The following is a 21582-nucleotide window of genomic DNA, read 5'->3' on the forward strand; positions in this document are numbered from 1 at the left end:
TCATGTTCAGTGAAATATTTACATTACTATTACTAAGCTGTATTGTTCATGCAGACTAATATTGATATTTTTACTTAAAAAACTATGAAGTAGTTTAGGCATGTAAAACGATCCACTACTGAAAATGCTTTCAAGACTGCTGCAAGACTAGAAGCCTAAATATACAATGTTTTAAATGATGCTAAAATTACAAAAGTTTAAGTCCACATTGATACATTTCTGATAACAATAATAACAACACTAATAATAATAATAAAAAAATTCAAGCACAAAAAGCAAACAAAAACTGTCTAGTGACAACTGAATTTACAGCAGAACACACCCCATTCACCTAAAATTTTACAGAATAGAAATAGGAAAAAATAAAGGAAAATATTTGCATCCATACCTCTCCAGATGCATACAATGTTATTGATAGCATACTCAGGTGCTTCCTAAGGCTTCTGTTTAAATCTGAAACACATACCTAAACCCAATACATACCCAGGGTCCATCAAATACATCCTATCATAAAAAACCTTAGCAACTGAACTCATAGGCCAGGTACAGACATTACACTTTCACTGGTATAAAAGTGATCAAAAACTAGTCTATACCCATAACAAAACAGAACTTCAGTGAACAAAACTGATCTATACCTGTAAGAGAACAGAAGTTTGGCATACGTAGATTGGTTTCAAAATGGTGGAACCCGGTCTAAGATTTGCCCTCACCCCACCAAAGGGCAAATGTGCATTCTGTTCTCTACTGACCTAAACTACATTGCTTACAGAAAACCACATAACGTCACTGATTCCACCTCAGGCTTTTTGAATGTCTGTACCTAGCCATAGGATTTTATAAAAGTTGTATCAACAGATCAGCACCTCTGATTGTCATACATTCTGTGGATTTGGGTAGCTATTCTGCCTTCATACAGAAATCTCAAGGGAACTGCTGGACGTTCTTCAGTGAATAGCTATTACTTGGCTACAAGGACCAGGAGAAAAGGCATGTGCCCTGAAATCAGAGGGAAAAACTGTGCTGCTGAAACTGATCTCAACTAAACTGCTTACCTCTATACCTTCTGCAAAGGCTACATCTGCATAAGAAGAGGGGCCAAATTTAACATAATTTTCCTGCTTGAAATCAAAGAATGCAACTCTGCCATGGAAATTCACTTTACTTAACCATGGAGTTAGCTGCAGTCTATTTGCTTCCAAGTTTTGAATTAAGTTCCTTCCTGGGACTTATTCCCCGTTTTTAGCATCTCTAATAATGTAGTTTTGCAGTCAATTAACAATGTGATTTCACTTGGAAATTGAAATATTTGAATGATTATAATACCTAATAATCAGTTGATATACACTATTAATTACATGTAGTGAATACACATAGCAGGAATAAAATGACAACAAAAGAATGGCATCTACATAGCTTAGGAAATACACGGAAGAATTTAAAGAAAGAAAAATAAACTCATTCCAATAAACGTGGAATCATTATCTCGGGAGCATATGACCAGCAGACAAGTTCTACAAAATGCAATGATCTTGAAAAAGCCAATAAAGCAGTTCAAAATGGGATTCTAGCACACTGGCAGCTAAATCATTGCAGAATACTAAAAGCTGCTGCTTTGCAAATGCAGAAAGAGGTAATTTTTAAAGTAGGATGAGTGTGGAATGAGTCTTAAGTTTTAGGGTTCCCCACTAATCAATAACGCAAGAAACACTGTGTAGACAAATCTTAATGTCCTTTTAAAGTGAGATGGCCTAGGTCTTCGAATATCCAGATGCTGCCAGGAAAAAAACAAGAAATAAGCCTGAAAAGTTTGATTTTGCCAATATGGTAAGTAGAACCCAGGAAATATCTAGTATGTACAGTATAACAACTCCTGTTTTAAGACAGGAAGAGAAGCATTTCCCGAGGAAGACAGGTAAGTTTTCAGATTTCAGACAAAATTTTGAGTTCCACACGAGGGCTGAATTTGGGGTGAGGTTTCACTACTACCTTGTCCCTGTGAAATGTCATGTAGGAAGGGTCAACCTTCAGTGCTTGGAGCTTGTTCACTTCTTTGAGCAAAGTGACAGCAACAATGAAAAAACATCTTTAAAGATGTTTTTAAACATCTTTAAAGAGACAGATTCCAAAAGAGTCTCAAAGCATGATCCCAGAGATCCCTCTCAGAGGACCCAAGTAGGATCCAATTCTCTTACCAGTAGGTAAGTGTACCCTTGAAGAACTTAGGCATCACTGAATGAAAAAAAGAGAGACAGAAATCACTATGAGGTAGGCCCTGGCTGAGATGTTCAAAGGGTTACAGTCCTTTCCAGTGCAGCAAGCAGTTGAATATCAAAGCCAGTCTAGAGTCTAGACCCCGTAAGTGCTGTTCAAAATCAAAAAATCTCTTCCAATTAGACAAGTAAGTCATTCTGATTAATATCTTCCTGCAATGTATTAAGATGTCCTAGACTGCTCTAGAACAGGCTCTGTCCATGGTACTTACTCAGCCAAAACCTAGCTGTCAAGTACCAGGACTTTTGAGCCATAAGTGTCTGAGTATCATGAGAGTAACCAATTGTGGTACTACAAGATTAAGTCCAAACAGATTGGAACCCAATTCAGTAGATCAATCGACATCTACAGAGTCTGTCAGCCAAAACTGCGCCAGCCAGTATAGAGATATTAGAATGATTGTAGCTTGGTATGAATTTTGAAAATTGCTCTAAAGGATCAAGAAAAAGGCATAAAGTCTGGATTTCACTGCAGAAGGAAGGTATTGGGCAATTTTTGTTAATTTTTCAGGAGTGGCCCCTATGGGGATCCATCACAGACCTAGAATTGGTTAACAATTCCTTGACAATTTTTTTTTTTTTTTTAATGAGAAAACTCCAATATATCATGATCAAGCTTTTCATGGGAATACGTCAGTTTTGACAAAATTTTCTTTGGTCCAGAATGGAATCTGCAGTCAAAGCCAGAGAGCAGGACAGACCTCATAAAAGCCCAGCGATTACAGCAGTCACCTGGAATAGAAGACACTTGAGTTTAAGGTCCTACTGTGCCTTATTCAGAGACCACACTTGCATATGGTTTTCCAACATCTCAGGCAAGCATCTCATTACCAAGCCATACATTTTTCCCAAAGAAGTTTTAATTAATTTTACAAAGTAAAAGAGCTCAACCCAGAGACAGAGAGTAAGGCAGAGAGAGAGAAAGATAATATTTGACCTGTAGCACGTCAGTAAATGTCCTACCTACAGATCATTCTATCTGTGCAGTGCACCTTAAATCTATTTTTTCCAAAATAAAAAAAAATATTTACTGGCCATCTCTACATGGAATAAATATTTCACAAGTGAGTACCTCTCATTAATTGAACCTGATGGCTACTAAGAATTTAATTCAGTACCAGAACTTTTGTCCAGAAGGGGTATGTTATCTCATCGCCATTTTTAGTCTGCAATGACCCAGTGGACAGTGGGAAGACATTTGTCAAAGGTGGGATTCCAGTCTGACACTCAATTCTCAAATCCAATCTACCTCTAAAAGGTTTAGCGGAAAGATACTCTAGAGGGAAGATACTCTAGAATAACTAAGACTTCTTTCTTTCTGGGTATTTTAGTTGTTGGTTTTGGGCCTCAGCCTTTTCTGGATCTTGTTTCTCTTTGGTTTCTGGTAAGGGGCCAACATATTAATCTCAAAGGATCACAGCTTTGACTTTGAGGGAATGATGTGCTTTACCTTGACATATACCTACCAGGATATGCCAGATACCTAGAGCCATGAGGCCATGCTTCATAATGACAACCACAGCCACAGCCATTGTCTTTCAGCCATTTAAGATGCACCCACAGCTAAAATGATTCTCCAACCATATACTATTTTTAATAATTTCCTTTCATCATCCCTATTCTCCTTGTAGGATTTTGGATGAGAAGGAAACGACCCTTTCCCAAGTGAGAACCTGGATTTGATAAAAACAGGGCCTATGCAATATACTATCCAGAGTTGGAGTGAAGCTGATAAATATATCTTGCAGACAACACAGCCAACTTTTTTGGCTCTTCAGTAGACTTTGATTTTTCCTGAGTTTCTAAAACAAAAAAAGGACAATAACAAAGGAATTGCTGAGTTTGACTGGGCTGCTTTTGGAGATGTCTGTTATCTCCTCTTCACTACTGAACAGGTGAGGAAGTGTGGCAGCTTTTTTTAGAACAATCATATGACCATGGCAGTATTGTGCACTCAAAATATCAGAAAGTTTGATAGTTTTATTTTCCACATTTACCCTCAATTTCTATGTTCTCTGAAATACAAGATACAGGGTTTTGAAAAGCCTGAAGTTGATTGGTGATACTGGTGTTACTGCCATGTCTGGCAAGAAAGATGACTTTTTCTTTGGACACTAAAACTACCGTAATCTCACTGTAGCTTTTTGCCTCTAGGGGTGTTTAGAAACATGCTCTGGGAGGCGGGGAGCACTTTACTTAGTGCAGAGCTGCGCTAATGAAAGTACCTGGAGCGTCACATGTATCGGCATCCCCATGCTGAAAAATGGAACTGGGGCACTTTGAACTAAAGCTCATCAAACAAGCTTTAGTTTAAAGCACCCCGTCACCATTTTTCAGTGCGGGGACACTGGTACACATGATGCTGGAGTCTGCTGGAGCACGGTAATTACCACGTTCCAGCAGATTCAATTAATCAAGTCAGCTCTGATGCACTGTAATTACAGCATGTCAGAGCAGCCTCGCTGCACATGTGTAGGAGCCCTAGGGGTCTACTCTTGGGATTCAATGTGGGAGGCCTATTCAGTAATGTAAACAAGGAACAGGATCTCCTCTTTCTGAAAATGGGAAGGGAGATCTGTACCTGTGCATATGAGATGACCATCTCCAGTAAGATGAAAAATGATCAAAATTGCATGCTGGAGAGGCGTAAGCCTGCTAAGATGGGCCAAGCAGTGACTATCTTAAACCATGGGGCCCAGTTTCTGGAATCCCAGTCTGAAAGGGCTGCAAGTTCCATTAGCTAGTGCCAAAACACAATATACTCACGTGTTGCCACATAGGGGAAAAATGTTCAAGGGTACAAAATAGAAAAGACTAAGCCATGAGCACATAAATATGCTAAAACTGAAATTAGCTTTTAGGCAAAACACTGCATGTGTCAGCATGCATGCTCAACCATAATCACCATAGTAACTGTCATGCTTTTAAATGGGGAGAGAACCCTGACTCTGGCCAGGATCTCCAAAATCCTGTTGGTAGCTTACCATCAAAAATGCAAAGGGACCTCCACAGACCTAGCTAGAGATAAATACCCTTGTATTTGAGAGTCTTATATTAATTAGAACTTGCACACAGAACACCTGTCCATGATTTAGACTGTCTCATGCTATAAAATGGCATCTAGTGCAACCAACCTTTTTAGTGATCAACCTATTGCAGGCCAGAAGGGTAAGAAGTCTCCCAGGTGTAATAGTTGAAGACATTTTCTATTTACTTTTTTCTGCTATTTGGAGTGTCCAAATGAGCAGAATGTGAAGTTGAAGAATTTTCACAGATTTGATTAAAACAAAAATTTTTAAGTCTCCAAAAAGTGAAAGGCTGGATACTTGCTAGGTTATGTCTCTCTGCTACAGGATGTAAGAGGGAATTTTAAAGGGTCATTTTTCATTTCACCCCATATGCATAAGACAAAAGGATCGTGCATATGACCTCTCAAGAGACACCACTGTTCAAAAGAACTTGTGCACTTTATGCACATGTAGCCTTACAGTGTAATCCACATTGATACATATTAATATAAAAAATGCACATTATTAAAGTTGATGCCAGGACAAGGGGACCAGTACCAGTATTGATGCATTTGCTATCAATGGCTCTCACATACCAATTAAACAGCTCGGTTCACTGAATGTTATTACCTACATAACAACCCCTATAAAATATGGCGATAAGATATCTAAATAAGATGATTTAGAAAATATTGCTTGAAAATGATAAATAGGAGAGTAAAACATTACAATGTACACATGCACCTGGAGTGAAGACAACTGAAGATTTAAGGGGGTTTTAATAATCCTCCTCTAATGAGGTCAGTTTATAGCCTTACAAAGATGGTATGCACTACAAAAGACAGAAATTATCCACAGTACAGGTTACTTGTGTATTATTAAACTAAAAAAAGTAATTAGAAGTGTCTTTTTCATTCATGTAAAGTCAGCCTTTGGCATCTCTGTATTTTTCAACCAATTTTGATTTCTGCATTCTCTCATGCAGAAGCCCAGGGCATATGACTTATTGTCTGCACTGAAAAATGAAAGGGGGAGGGGGGGAGCTGCACTTTTGAATGACTTAAGTAATACAGAAAAAATGGGAAACATTCTGGTGGGAAACTATCTGTTACATACATAAAATACTTACTACAATGTAGATATAAACAAACTACGTAATGGCTCATACCTGACCATACTCATCTCTGTTACAGAATAAACACTCAAGTCAGAATAGGATAACTAACTGGTGGTATACTCCTGGTATCTGTCAAGAGTATTTGTCATGCTGACAGTAATATTAACCACAATCCAAGCTTTGGTTTATCACTGTGTGACTGATGTTCAAAACAATGTCACCAGAAGCTTCTTAATCAAAGGGCTAATTTAACCTATACATTGCAGTTCCTCAAATCTGTCATAATTTATTCACTGCAAATTAATATATTAACAAAGCTGTTGCTCAAGTTGGTTAATTTTTTTAAATTATAATATTTAGGCACAGGAAATAATAGGTAATAGAAATTGAGTACCATGCAAACTTTGGTGGCAAAAAGACCTATTATTTACATAAATCTAGTGACCAACACATGATTTTACATTTTAAATTTGGAATTTATTAAAATATTAGTTGTTCAGACTAGCAGTTTTTTTTAGTGTTTTAACACAAGGCATAATTCTTACTTTGCTTTCTCTCTCTCTTGAACCACTACAGCTGCACAAATGTTCTAAAATTATAGTTGTTAAAATTATTTAGAGAAGATAAGTGAAATATCTTTAAATATTTTCAAATGGCTTTAACAACCAAAGCTTACAAATTGTAGAAATTAGTGATTTATTATTTAAATGTTTAAACTCTAACCCCAAAATTAAAGAAACATTATATACTAGAAAATCCATAATCTTGTCTTCCACTGAATTAATTTAATACTTGGGCAATTAGCAATATGCTGCTGGTTAATGATGCCCTAAAATTAAAGAAAACCTACCACTAATGTTCAAAATATAATTTAAGTGGTTGATCCAACTAGAAACGTCCATACAGCACCCAAAACTTGAGCTAGTATGTCTATGAGACAAACAGCATTGGTGCTTGCTGTTGGTTCCAAAGTACAGCAGGACTGGAATTTATCAGAAACAGCATTAAAATTAACAGGTAAAAAAGTGTAGCTGATCAACAGCAGTTAAGCATTAACAGCAGATCCTACGATGCATGTGAATTATATACATATACACATGTCCAGATGCACACAATGCAATGCTGGTAGGGGAGAACAACAATAAATTGCCACTCAAGAGTAAAATGCTCCTAAGGTAGTATGTTTTCTGAAACAAGGCTTAAGCATGAGCACATTCTCCTTTTACTTTTCTTTTAATTAATATATTGTTAATGGGCACTTACACACATGCAGAGAGACTGCTCCAGCATGCTGTAAATCCAGCACATAGGAGCAGACTCAATCGAGTCTGCTGGAGCACAGAAATTAATAAGCTCCAGCAGCCTACAACGTCACACGTATCAGCATTCCAACACTGAAAAATGGTGGCAGGGCACTTCAAACAAAGCTCATCAAACAAGCTTTACTTCAAAGCACCCCGCCACCATTCCTTCAGCACAGGGACATTGATGCACTTGATGCTCAGGTGCTTTTAATTAGCATGGTTCACTAATTAAAGCAGCCCCCTGCCTCCCACAGCACATCTATAAACACCCAATGTCCCTAAATAGTGAACATTTGTTTTAGTATCATTCAGCATTTAAGTTATGCCAAAGATACTTAAGAGAAATGTTTACTACAGACATCCAGAATGTCTTCAGACTTTTATAACTCTGACATCAAAGCAAAAAAGAGGATTCTTCTCTTTACCCCTCAATTAAAACTAGCCATCTTTACTTTACTAACATGTCCATTAAAAGTAAAAAGGCTGCAACTCCAGCTGCACTGAAAGGATCAGTAGTGGGTGAAAGCAATATTGGATGCATGCCACTTTTTGCTCCCAATCTGATTCTCTAATGAGGGCTATGATGATGTTTCAGGATTGCTCTAACCTTCAGAGTCAGGTAATGACCACCAGTGTTGTTACACCAGCTGCAAAACAAAAGGATACCATTTCCTTAGGCATAAGCACTCTTGTTGCAAAACAGGAGAAAACTTTGGAAGTAATATGACGCCTTTAATTTCTGAGTTCAGTTATGGAAGCATCAGTAACATTGTCATAGTAAAGAGGAGGGCCATTTTGTATCTATATGCTGGAATGCAACTTCTAATAGTGCATCATCCCCAGATTTAGAGTACTATACTTTGAGCACAAAAAGGACTTATTGAGAAATCACAAGGATATTTCCTAAATAACCTAAATTCATTTAAAAATTGGTCCTTTAAAAATGCAGTGTCTGTATCAGTCTTCCTAGTTCTGAATTTCTTTGTAACAGTGAAATACCTGGACTTCCCATTTAGTGAAAAGGAAGTCTTTTACATAAAATTTACTAATAGGCTGTAACAAACTAAATAATTCACCATTTCTTTATTCAACTTATATAACTATGTGGGCCTTAGAGAGGCTCAAGTAGCTCTTAAATTTGCCATTCTGACATGAGGCAACTCAAGCAACCATCACTCATTCTCTGTAATTAATTTGCAGGGATCCTGGTTTTCTGTTTAAAAATCACAAATTCTCTGATTTAAAAAATTGCATTCTCTGATTAAAACCCCCAAAATTCACAATTAAAATGAAAACACACACACACACTCACACACATACATACATACATACATACATAGGTATCAATTGAACACAGTGTTTTATTGATATATTTAAAATTTTAAAGCAGTTTGAAAGCCTACCAGTGCCTCAATCACTATAATAAAATAAATTCTAAATACCTATAAATTTTGGTATTTGATTTCAGCTTTTTATCAGGGAAAATCAAAGCTCCTCCTGCCCCCTTCACTCACCAGGACACAGGTCCAGGCCCCTCCCTCCCAAGCCACAACCACCCAGCCCTGCTGATGCTCCGCACCCCCAACCACAGCCCCCCAGCCCCTGGTGGTGCCTCCCCACTTCCCAACCACAGCTCCCATGGCCCTGCTGGTGACCTTCCCTCCACACCCACATCCCCTGCCACCCCACCCTGCCAGAAGGGGCCCCCAGATGCCAGGGCTACAGAGCCAGGGACCTGGGTCCACAGTCGCCCTACCCACTGCAGCAGTACCCGAGCCCCAGCTGCCACCCATGGGAGGCAGCACCTGCTACGATGGAACAGAGTGCGGAGCCTGGCTCTACCTCTCTCATGGAAGGCATGGCCAGAGAAGAGCCAGTGGGGAGTGGGTGCAAGCTGCCCACTGCAGACTCAGGCTCCTTGCCCTACTCCCCACGGAACATGCTTATTTTTAGCCGCTACATCACCGTAGTGATGTGTTATACCAAGGGAGTGCATCACTACGATGATGTAGCTGCCGCATCATGCTGATGCTACATTGCCACAGCATGTAGACACACCCACTCTCAAGGTAAACTGAGCCAGAAGCACTGTAGGGGCACAATGCAGGTGGTTGAGATACTATGAGAAAAAACAATAGGTCTTTAAAAAGCAGCTGAGATTAAAACCTAGCGTACAAAATTACTTTATTACCTTAACACATTTAGAGTTGTATTAAGTGCAATCTCAATCTGCATATTTGGGGAGGTTTATAATGTCTGATTTTGAAATAATTTCAACCTCTCTGTAATGTGTTTTTTTGTCCATAAGTTATTCTCAAATTTACCTCCACCAGTCCTTATTTCAGCAGGGAGTGATCAAATAAGAGTTCATTGTATTTACATGTATTCTTTCTGAAACAAAAAAATTCTTCAAAAATATTGATTCTTACACTTCAAAAGAGTTGTCAAAATATAAAATCTATACAAGATTACTTATGAAATATGGATTTATGTCACTCAAACAGTGCGAGAGAAAATATAGTTAGCTATGCACTCAGACCACCAACCTCTATTGGTAAGCATTAGAAAGGCTGAATATTCCTTTATATTGAGCAATGTTCTGTTTTGCATGTAAACAGATTCCTCCTCTTAGATTTGCCTAACAGATATATTGTGTTTTTCCCTAGATTTCCAGCATAAAATCTGTGGGGCAATGACTGTTTCCAAGGATTTTCAAAACTATCTGTACCTGGCTAAATTTAATTTAGAACTTTAAAATAAAATCTCACTTCTCCAAATTTCTTCTGAAATCCCACAACCAGCTGACTTTCATTCATATTTCCCACCGAGTCAAAATTGTCAGTTAATGATGAATGTGCATATGAAGAAAACACATTACCATTAAACAGTTAACAACTGGGTTTTTTCCTCCCCGCCTTTCCCACTAAGTTAACCACTTTCCACTACTCTTAAAGACAGCCATTTCTTATAATTCACTTGGGCATAATCAGATCCCCAGTTTTTTGGGATCAGGAAGGAACACTGAGGTACTTTTGCCTTTTGTGAAAGCTCAGCAATAAGCTAATGAGTAAAGACAGCAATTATAAAAATTCTAAATGTAAAATATCAAGTTCATAATCAGTCACAACTTGTAGCTAGTAACCAGAGCAGGTGGCAGGCTCAAAAGAATAAATAACTAGGACAAATTAATAAGAAACCCACTGAATAGTGAGTGGACCCCATTAGACAATAGTAAAAAATGGAATTGTAATTGTTGGTAGAATGAAAATGTTAGAGAAATAGGACGTAGAATAGGATATTTAAAGTTAAGAAAATCATATCAAATTGATATGGTTTGAATTTGGAAGAAAGGCAACCTACTCATAAGATCCACACGGAGTCCTTACACAACACAATCAAAGGTAGTAACGATAATATTTATTTATACCCTGGACAAAACAAAATGATTCTAGTTGTCCTTAAAAAAATAACATTCCTCAATAATCTACCTACTGATAAGTAAGAAACCCTGTCAAAACACAGAAAATGATTTTGATATCCATATTCCTCTAATTTAAAAAAAGTTTTAAATAAAATTGTATGTATGCTGTAGAATGCTAGGCATTTTCAATTAAAACAATCTTCAAGTGATACAACCGTAAATATCACGTACATATATAATTCCTTTTCCCCATAAAACACAGTCTGTCTATTAACATAGCTGAAAGTACAAAATATGTTACAGCAAGAGTTGCACATTCAACAGTGTTAATCTCTTTCACACTTGTGGCAACATGTATGCACAACAACATATGCTAGTGCAATGGTTACTGAAAAACATAATATATCTAATGAGAAATACCTTTGACAAATCCCTGAAGTTGCTAGGAAGTGTAAGGTCCAGCTCTTCCGATTCATAATTCGTGATAACCCAAGGGAATACTGGGTACTGATTTAAGTCATTGTAAGTACGTCCTAGTGAATAACAAAAACAGCACTTTATTTAAAGGCAGTAGATTTAAACAAAATACTGACCCTGAACAAACGGTTTGCTATATTATTTGATAACCCCCAGAAGAAATGGAATTTATTATAAATCTTTTACAATTTCAATGCCTGAGTTTGCTTTGTTGAAGACATGAAAAAGTTTTATTTGATGGCTAATATTCCATTTTAAATATTGCAGCCCATTCCACTTTAATTGTAAACCCTTTCTCACACTATAAAAATGACAGTTAAAACTAATTCAGTTTCTATTTTCTTTTCTTTTTATTTTTTTACAAGCCTTTTTGTAGTCTAGTCTATACTGAATTACTTCTAGAAATGGAAGGAGCCATGACTTCTGTGCAACAACTTTATTCAGTACAGTTAATGAAATAATAGAACCTCTATATCAACTGAGCAACCCTTTGGGACACTTGAAAAAGGAGAGGTTTAGATTTTATAAACTCTCAGTTCTTGAGTTACTTAGTCCTGGTCCAAATTAAAGCCATGTCTGCTAGCTTTCTATCATCTGCTCAGTTTATATGCACATAAGGAATTCTCTCCTATCTCTGAACCATTCAACATTTAGCAAATTCATGTATTTTCTTTAGACTAGAACAAGAGTAGCCAACCTGTGGCATGAGTGCCAAAAGTGGCATAGGCAGGCTCTGTGTGTGTGGCGTGTGACAGATCAGGAAGGAAACAAGCAGCACAGCAGTATATAGGACAGGAAGCAGAAGGCAAAGGAGACCAGGCAAGGAGCATAGACTATGGAAACATAAAGCACACACAGGGAGATTGGGCAGAAGAGGAGGATCAGAGTGGCACAGAGAGTATATGGCCAATTTGTATCAAGCCTGAGAAAAAGGTTGGCTCTCACTGATCTAGCTTAAATAAAATAGTGAAAATAAAATATTTTGTTAACAATTTGTTAGGCTGCTGTGAATGCATCTGGAGCTGACGTAGCCATGTTGGTCTAAAGACATAGGCAAACAAGGTTCTTTGGGTGAATCTGATATCTTTTATTAGACTAACTTAAATAGTTGGAAAACAATTTTTAAGCAAGCTTTCCAGTTCAAAAACCCTTTGTCAGGCTAAGGAAGTTTCAGCAGTTGGTGTGTGCTCTTCCAACCTCCTGGATACTAAAAATTATGGACTTAATATAGCCATTGGATTTATGACACATTATAACCTGCCTGACATCTGACTCCCCAGGTACTTCTCCACTGTTCATCCCCCTTCTCTCCCCCCAACCCAGCCTGTCTCTCACCCATTAACTCCTCAATCTACATCTTCACTGACTACCTGTCTTGTATGCATACCAGCTCAGCCTCTGCCTTCTTTACTTTTCATTCCGTCCAGGAAGAGCACACACCAACTGCTGAAACTTCCTTAGCCTGACAAAGGGTTTTTGAACCCAAAAGCTTGCTTAAAAATTGTTTTCCAACTATTTAAGCTGGTCTAATAAAAGATATCAGATTCACCCAAAGAACCTTGTCTGGAGCTGATGGAATCCCCACCAAAATCTTCATGCAGAGGAGAGAGGAGCTCATGTTACAGCTCCATGTCCTCAACTTAAGGATCCAGAATGATAAGGAAATCCCAGATGACCTCAGGGATGGGATACCATGATCGTGACAAACTTCAAGAAAGCAGACAAGGCCAACTATGGAAATTACAGAGATATTACCTTGCTGTCCATGTGAAGGACTGGAGGATAAGCACCCGGTGTATTCCCCTGCCCATGAGCCTAGGTCTAGCCAGAATAACGTCTCCACACTACAGTGGGAACTCCCAGTCCACACCAGATCTCCTTTACCACCTTGCCAAGAGAGGTGGATTGGTGGGAATCAGCGGCCGGGACAATATCCGGGGCCGGGCAGGGAACTGGGGCTGCGCATAGAGTGAGAGTAGAAGACGGCGGGCAGGTAGGATTGCCATATCCTGCCCGAGTCTAAAGCCCTGGGAACGGGGCAAGAGAACGATCGGGTCTTGAGGGCTCAGAGGAGTCCTCATTAAAGAGAGGGAGAGAGAGAAAACAAACACTCTCTCCCTCGGCTTGTTTTTTTTTGTTTTGGTGCTGATTAACCACCGCAGGCAGCCAATTAAGCCGGATGCGGTGGCAATCCGAGAGAGAAGAGAAAGAAGAAGAAAAACAGAAAACTCCGTTTGCCTTTGGTGCTGAAAGTCAAGCGCCTGAGAGAAGGCGGAACAAGCAAAAGAGATTGTCTTGATCCCAACAACCAAGAGAAGGACCCAACGGGTCCAATAAATTTTCTTTTCAGTTTTTTTCTTTTCTTCCATCTTTTTTTTTTTTTGCAGGCACAGAGCTCAGGGTGTGAACCAGCAGTCAGTCATGGTCAGGACAGTGAAGTCACCACCCCTCCCTTTTTCTTTACATCTTCAAAACATCAAAGTTGTGGCAGGCAAGACTAGAAAGAGAGAGAGAGCCACCCCAACCAGACCGGCAGAAGGTTACAACATGTGGGAGAGGACCGGTGAATGTCAACCAGGTGCAAAGGCACATGCCCATATCCGGTGACTACCCAACAGTCCACCATAGGAAAGATCATTGTGAGAACCCACAGAATCTTGTGAGTCCACCACAGGAAAGAACATTGTGAGATCACTGTGGGCAAGGAGATGGCTGTGGGGAAGGACCCAGAGAGTTCTAATGAACACATTTGTGTCATCTTGATAAGAAGTGGCCAGTGGTGTCCCTCAGGGGTTGGTGCTTGGTCCAGTGCTTTTCAACATTTTTATCACTGATTTGGAGGTGGGGATGAAGAGCTCACTGGCCAAGTTTGCGGTTAACACCAAATTATGGGGAAATGTGGTCATGCTTTCATAGGCTGCAGATACAGGTGGACTTAGACAGACTAGCAAGTTGGGCAGACTGGAATCAAATGAAGTTCAACGTTGAGAAATGTAAAGTTCTCTACCTGGGGACAAAAAACCCCTACACACCTACAGGCTTGGCAACACCAAGCTGACCAGCAACTGACCATTCAGACTACAAATGAAAGGAACATGGGGGTAATAATAGACCACAGTATGAATATTAGCTGGCAGTGCAAAGCTGTAGCCAACAGGGCAAATAATACTTTGGCATGCATCAACTGATGCATCTCCAGCAAAACTAGAGAAGTGATTCTTCCATTCTACTTAGCATTGGTGAGATTGTAGCTGGGATACTGTATCCAGTACTGGGTGCTGCACTTCAACAAGGACATGGTAAAACTTGAGAGAGTCCAGAGAAGGGTCATCCATATGATCAGAGAACTGCATGGCAAGTCATACAAGGAAAGGCTGAGGGACCTGGGACTCTTCAGCCTGAAAAAGAGAAGGCTGAGTGGGGACTTGATAGTGGCTTACCACTACATCAGGGGCGTATATCAAGAGCTCAGTGAACAACTGTTCACCATGGCACCCTTGGATAAAACTAGGAGTAATGGCAATAGAACTCCTGGAAGACTGTTTCAGGCTTAACATCAGGGAAAAACTTCTTCACAGCTAGGGTGACTAGACATTTAATCTTTTTATTCCTCCTACATTAACTCACAGGTATAGATTTCTTCCCCAAATGCACAAAATCATTGTCATCAGTTTCAATCTGGTTTGCATCAGAAGTGACTTCAGGTTATATCATTTGAAAGGCAAGCTTGTGGTGGCAGCTACTCATGGCCTTTAGTCATAAAATTTGTTAACATCTGAAGCAGGAATTGACTACAGACACTAGTATGATTGATCACTTGCATGCAATGGGATTAGTATGGGTTGGTGTGTACACTCCTAACCATCATGATAATATAAGCTGAGTCTGAAGGGAACTATCAGGGCATTTGGCATGACAGGAGCCAGAAAAAATGGCAACTGAGAACCAAAAAGCTGCACGTGCTGCTCAGAGGGTGAAACAATTAAGAAAAAAGTTTTCATAAAGTTGTCATAGCTTCTGTTCTTCTAATTCTCTGATCGTTGGCACTATGAGATGCCACCTTGCCCTGCCTTCATACTGTCCTGAGTTAGTCTGAAAATTACACTGGGGTGGGATAGGCTAAATTAAGCAGAGACTAAACACAGCTAAGTGAATAGCAAGGATTAAATCAGTCCTAGACTGGGGAATAAATCAACTATGGGATGGGCCTCACCCGCACTTGCAGTCACTAGGTTCTCAGCAATATGCCTTTTCTACAGACTAGGAATCATCTCATCATTTCATAAAAATGGTATTTGTTGTCCATGGGGATTCCATGTCTCTCTAACTAAGAATTAATCAGTTGGCAATTCACATGTTTAGTGAGTTTTGTTTAGACCTGGGAGGTAGGCAAGTTTACTTTGCTTTAAGTATAGCTAGAATATTTTTGAGTACCACAAAAAGAATACTGCTCTTCTGTCTAGCTTGTTGTTTTACTACCTGGCAAGACCTACTTCTTTAGGATAAGTTTAAGTGCAATTCAATGAAGCATTTTAATAGATTATCAAATATATTTATCATTTCAAATGACACATCATAGGAAAAATAGGGTTGCAAGAAGCCTGAGGAGGTACCTAGTCCAGCCCTCTGGCAGAACCATCCCTAGGTGGTTCAAGGCAGAACCATCCCTATCTAAACAATCCTAGCCAAGTGTTTGTCTAATCTGTACTTAAAAAAAACAGATGGAAATGCTACAACCTCTCTAGATCATCTATTTCAATGTTTAACTACCATCATAGTTAGAACATTTTTGCAAGTATCTAACCTAAATTTATTTTGTTTCAATTTAAGGCCATCGTTTCTTGCCCTGCTCTGAAAAGCCACAGAGAATAGTGTATAACCACCCTTTTTATAAGCACCCTTCAGGTATTTGAAAACTGTTGTTAAATCCAGCCTTGGCCTTCTGTTCTGCACCCTAAATAATCCCAATTCTTCCAATATTTTCTCATAAATCATGTTTCCCAGACCTCTAATAATCTGTGTTGATCTCCACTGGATTCCTTCTAAGGTACCCTGAAAAGCAATGCCTAAAACTGGGCACAATATTCTATGTGAGGGCCCAGCAGTAGTGAGTCAGAGTGAAAGAACTATATTGAGTCAGAGTGGAAGTCACCACTTACTTGGAGATGAAAATCCTTTCAATATAACTTTAGCATACTACTGGCCTCTTATTTATTTTAAAAACAAAATCACACTGCTGACTTATATTCAGTTTAAGGTCCACTCTAACGCTCGCATCCTTTTCTGCAGCATTGCAACACCAGTTATTCAACAATCTGTGCTTATGTATGTGACAATCTCCCCTAAGTGCAGAACTGTGCATTTAATTAAATTAATATTGGACCATTTTTCCAGTTTATCAAGATAATTCTGAATCCTAATAACTAACCCCGAGAGTGTCTGGAACTCCATCCAGCTTGCAAATTTGCTATGTATTCAATCCTATCCTCCAAATCATAATTAGACAATATAGACCTGGGACAGACTCTTGGAAAACCTCAATCAATACCTCCTGTCAACTGGAAACTGAGCCATGGATGACTACTCCTTTGGCATAATGATCCAAACATTTGTAATTTACCAAATTATTTGTAATTATTTGTACTTTAGGTGTAGGAAACTAAATTATTTATAAGTTACCATTACTAATAAATCTGTTGGCAGGGTGAGGGGGTAGAGAAAGAAAAGGAATGATTGGATTATCACATAAATTATTCCTTTTCTTTCTCATGTTCTCATGTGACAAGATATTTAGTGGAAATCATAGATTCATTGGAAACTGACAGGGCTGTGCCATGAACATTTCTGCTACTTCCTCAAACTCTCAACCTATAGGCATCCAACCACTTGCCCCAGTGTTCATGCCACCGGAGCAGAGTACATAAATCATTTATTTTACAAAACCATCAAAACCTATAGAGGAGCAAATGTAGCCTACACATACTGAAAAACTATTATTTGCCTTTCAGAAGAAAATAATTATGGAATTTTACAGTACCTGCTATAGTATTTAGAAACATCAGATATTCAAAGTTTGAAATTTCTCTGTGCTGCCACTTCTGCGTCATGTTGGAAGCTTTGAAAATCTGACGAGGGCTAGCCAAAGAGATCCGCCTGGAAGACAAAAATCACTATAAGTCAGAAGAGAATGCGAAACATTTGGAAAGATTGGAGGCCTCTCCTTTGAATCTATCCACTTCTACTGCAAAACAGATGTACACTTTTTTTCATAGTTGTGAAGCTTTGGAACAGAGGCATTTATCTCTAGATGTAGATATCTGAGTACCTAAAAGCTCCTAATGGAAAAAAATAACATAGCTGTACTTATTTTTGTGAGGTATACAGCTAAATATCTTATTTCCTCACACACAACCTGCATCTTTCTTCCAAAACAAGGTGCTGGAAATCTGGGTTTGCACTATATGCAAGGCAATACTGTTTAGCTGCCAGCCAAGACAGAAATTGGTGATTGTGGCACTAAGTCCTGGGCATCTCCTGGGAAGGCTGCACCACAGGGAAGCTGTGGGGATTCTGTCCACAGCTGGAGTTGCAGTTGGCTCCCAGCAGTCTGGGTCAGAGAGCACGCTGCCTGCCCTGGCCAGGCTGCCACTCACTCACAGCAGCCCAGATCAGAGAGCAGGGATCCTTGGCCAAAGCAGGTAAGACTCTGCCTCTCTACCCCCTCCAGCCAACTGTTGGAGTTTTACTGCTGGCTACATGCCACCATACTGCAATGAGGATTGTGAGATACATGTGAAGCCCACATGCAGTTTTTTTGCATTTTATAATTTGCTCTTTGTAGGGCTTTTTGAATTTCATAATTTTTATATTAGATTAATTAATAGTATTTTCTAGGAAAAACATTTTTTTTTCTTCATTCTGCTTTCCTAAAATAAGTTGTGTGTTATATTTGGGGGGAAGGGGAAGGCGTTACATGCAAAAAAATATAGTAGATATTTTGGACATGTCAACCACTAGTTATCTAGTTACTACATGTGTGTAAGTTACCCATATTTTAATGAGAAACCTAGAATCAGATCAAATTTACACAGAAACATAACATTATAACATGAAATTGTAACCATATTTGTCATAGTAGTCAAAGTGCTAGGACTCATTTCTCTCTTCCTTAAAGTAACATTTAAAAAATGTAATGAAAATAAAGAACTAAAAACATGTAACAACTGAACTGTTTCACATATCCTGATCTGAATATTTGTGAACATCCAATAAGAACCCTTAAGGCTGTGTAAGCACATAGCTGGTTCAAGGCAACCACAAGTATTATACTTACTGATGATTTAGAAATGCTGGGGCAGAAAATAAGAACATTTTTACACAGTGTTTAAATAATGCCATCATTTGGTATTATTTTATGTTCCTCAGGGGAAAAAAAAGATAATTAGAGGAAGAGAGGACTTTTATTATGAAGTCACATTTTCATGAGATTCAAATGCTGGGGCATCTCAAACAAAAACTACTTGAGTTGGATGCCAGATTTCCTGAAGTTTCGGAAAGGAAGATATAAAGCTTTTCTCTAAAAATTATATATCAAGCAGAGAAAAGTTTATTCTGAAATTCCATAAAACTATTAGGCTCATAAATAAAAATATGTCAATTCCAGCAATTCATTATTTAAAAGGAATCTAGAATTAGCCTTTAACTAACAAATCCTGATAGGTTAAGAAAACTAGCTGTCTTTATGCATTTTATCTCTATGACAAATAAACTGTGAAGACAGTATATCAACATATTTACTGTAAATGCTTTTAAAATAAAATGGTACATACATATGATGGTCTTAAAGTGTTCATACTCAATTCTATTTTGTAAACAGAAAAAAATTCTTACTGAATGATAACATTACAATTTATAGCTGAGTTTTGAAAGCTTGGAGGAACTTTTCTGGTTCCTGTGAAAAACATGCCCAAAATACATTACTATAACTTCATGTCTATCCATGAACACTCAAAATAAGCTTATACAATAATATTCATAAAGGAAAAAAGTGATAAAAATGAAAATATTGCACCATCCTTAGTATTTGTTTGTTTAAAAAAAGTTTATTAAAAGTGAAGAACTACAGGGATTAAACTATAACGAAACACACAAATAAGCACAGACGGTGAAGCAGCTAGCACAGGACTTCATCCAAACCTTACTGACTTCAGTGCGTAGTGGTTTAAGCCACTATTTTTTTTATCTAGAACATCCCCGTTAGCATAGACCTAGTCTTCTGTCAAAAAGACAACCAATTAGGTCAGATTTTAGAGCAATTTTAGGATGCAGGCAAATAGCCTGCGACAAATCACTTCAGCAGCAATAAAGTGATCAGACTTGAACTCTGGCCTCCAGAGCCAAAAGGGAAATACATCACATAACTCTCTTTCCAAATCATGCACTTATTTAGAAGTACATAGTTTCCTTCTGATGAGGAGCAGCCATTTCCCAGCCAGTCTGAAGGGTTCTGAAGCACTGAAGGATGTTACAGTTAAGCTAATACAACTGAAAATTGCCATAAAATATAAATCAGCCCTGCAACTGGACTCTTAAGTTTCAGTGAATTGACAAGCATAAAAGGAACCCAAAGTCCTTAAAGAAAGCAACCAAGTATCCTGTCTAGCAAGAAACAGCCTACTATATTTAATGCCAAAAAAATCCAGCCCACTTAAAAACCCCATCTGTACATTCTTAGTATTACATAATGTAAGTTAGGGCTGTGAGAAGCTTTGGTCACTGATTCAATTAGGCAGAAATTCAGCCCAGTTCAGTGGCCGAATCTCCGAATTCAAATAGAATCAGGAGACCCTTTAATCTCTCTGAATCAAATTGGAACCCTCCAAATCGATTTGGAGAGATTCAGAAAGATTCAGAGATTTGAACATAGACACAGCTTTAAATGTTTTTCCTACATACCTCAAGGTACCAGGCAGCCCATCAATGCTGAGATGCTTGGGCAGATGGAGCATCCCACAGGAGCACAGAGGGGGCCTCAGAGCGCTCAGCAGCAGACCCAGAAGTGGACCAGAAGCAGTTCCGGTCTACTTCTGAGTCTGCCAGGGACCACGCAGGGTCCCCCCCCCAAAATTCTCCCTCTCCCTAGCTAGGCGACTGTTACCTCTTGGGTCCGGAGGGGACCCGGGGTCTCCCTGCAGCCGATCACCGAGCCCGGCTGACCTGGAAGTTGACCAAAAGTACTTCCAGTTTCACCGCCGAGCATGCGGGGGACATCCACCACACTCCTGTGGGACGCTCCATCTGTCCCAGAATTGCAGCATTCAGGAGCCATGCCTGTTACCTCAAGGTATGTAGAAAAAATATTTAAAGCTGTGTCTATGTTGGAATTGTTGATTCTCCAAATCAACGTTGAATCTTCAGATTCGGATTTGGGCGAATTGAATCAGGACAGTGATCCGAATCAATGAATTGAATCACTGTCTCTGATTCGGACCGAATCCAAACCCAAATCGAATAGGGCCCGTTTTGCACGCTCCTAATGTAAGTATGTTCTAATCTGCCTTCCTACTTCAGACATTTTAACTCAGGGGTGGGCAATTGTTTTGGCTAGAGGGCTGCTTAATGAGTTTTAGCAAACTGTTGAGGGCCGCAAGGGTAGCCCCAACCCTTGACAGGTGCCCTGCCCCCTGGCCACCATCTTGGGGCCAGAAGTCCCACTCCTAACCCCTGCCCTTTGCTAGTGGAAGTATCTCCCCTTGCCCCAGAAGTACTCCTTTTGGGAAGGGGGGAGGTCTGACATCTTGGAACCAGAAAAAAAAATTATATACCCAAAATCAAACGCCTACAATATTTTAATTTTATTTCAAAAAATTATTTTCTCATGATTTGTGTGCATTTGCACTGTGTATATTCAGGTGATTGCATAATAGCTCAAAATGAAGTCTTAGTATTGCATATTGTGGGGCAAGTATGGGGGGTATGGGTG

At 39.0% G+C, this 21582-nt stretch overlaps 1 protein-coding gene across 11 annotated transcripts in view; it reads right to left on the reverse strand.

Annotated features, from left to right (window-relative positions):
- Positions 1 to 21582, reverse strand: part of LRBA (LPS responsive beige-like anchor protein) — a 760533-nt gene that overhangs the window by 181899 nt on the left and 557052 nt on the right. For all 11 annotated transcript variants that reach the window (XM_019522192.1, XM_019522187.1, XM_019522186.1 and 8 more), the window contains 2 exons: positions 17638 to 17753; positions 11544 to 11656 (listed from right to left, as the gene is read on the reverse strand). In XM_019522192.1, the coding sequence (XP_019377737.1) occupies positions 11544 to 11656; positions 17638 to 17753 (229 nt within the window). The remainder of the gene's footprint in view (positions 1 to 11543; positions 11657 to 17637; positions 17754 to 21582) is intronic.

The sequence above is a fragment of the Gavialis gangeticus genome, unplaced genomic scaffold, assembly GCF_001723915.1.
Source record: "Gavialis gangeticus isolate Ggan-Ray unplaced genomic scaffold, GavGan_comp1, whole genome shotgun sequence".
Taxonomy (NCBI): Eukaryota; Metazoa; Chordata; order Crocodylia; family Gavialidae; genus Gavialis; species Gavialis gangeticus.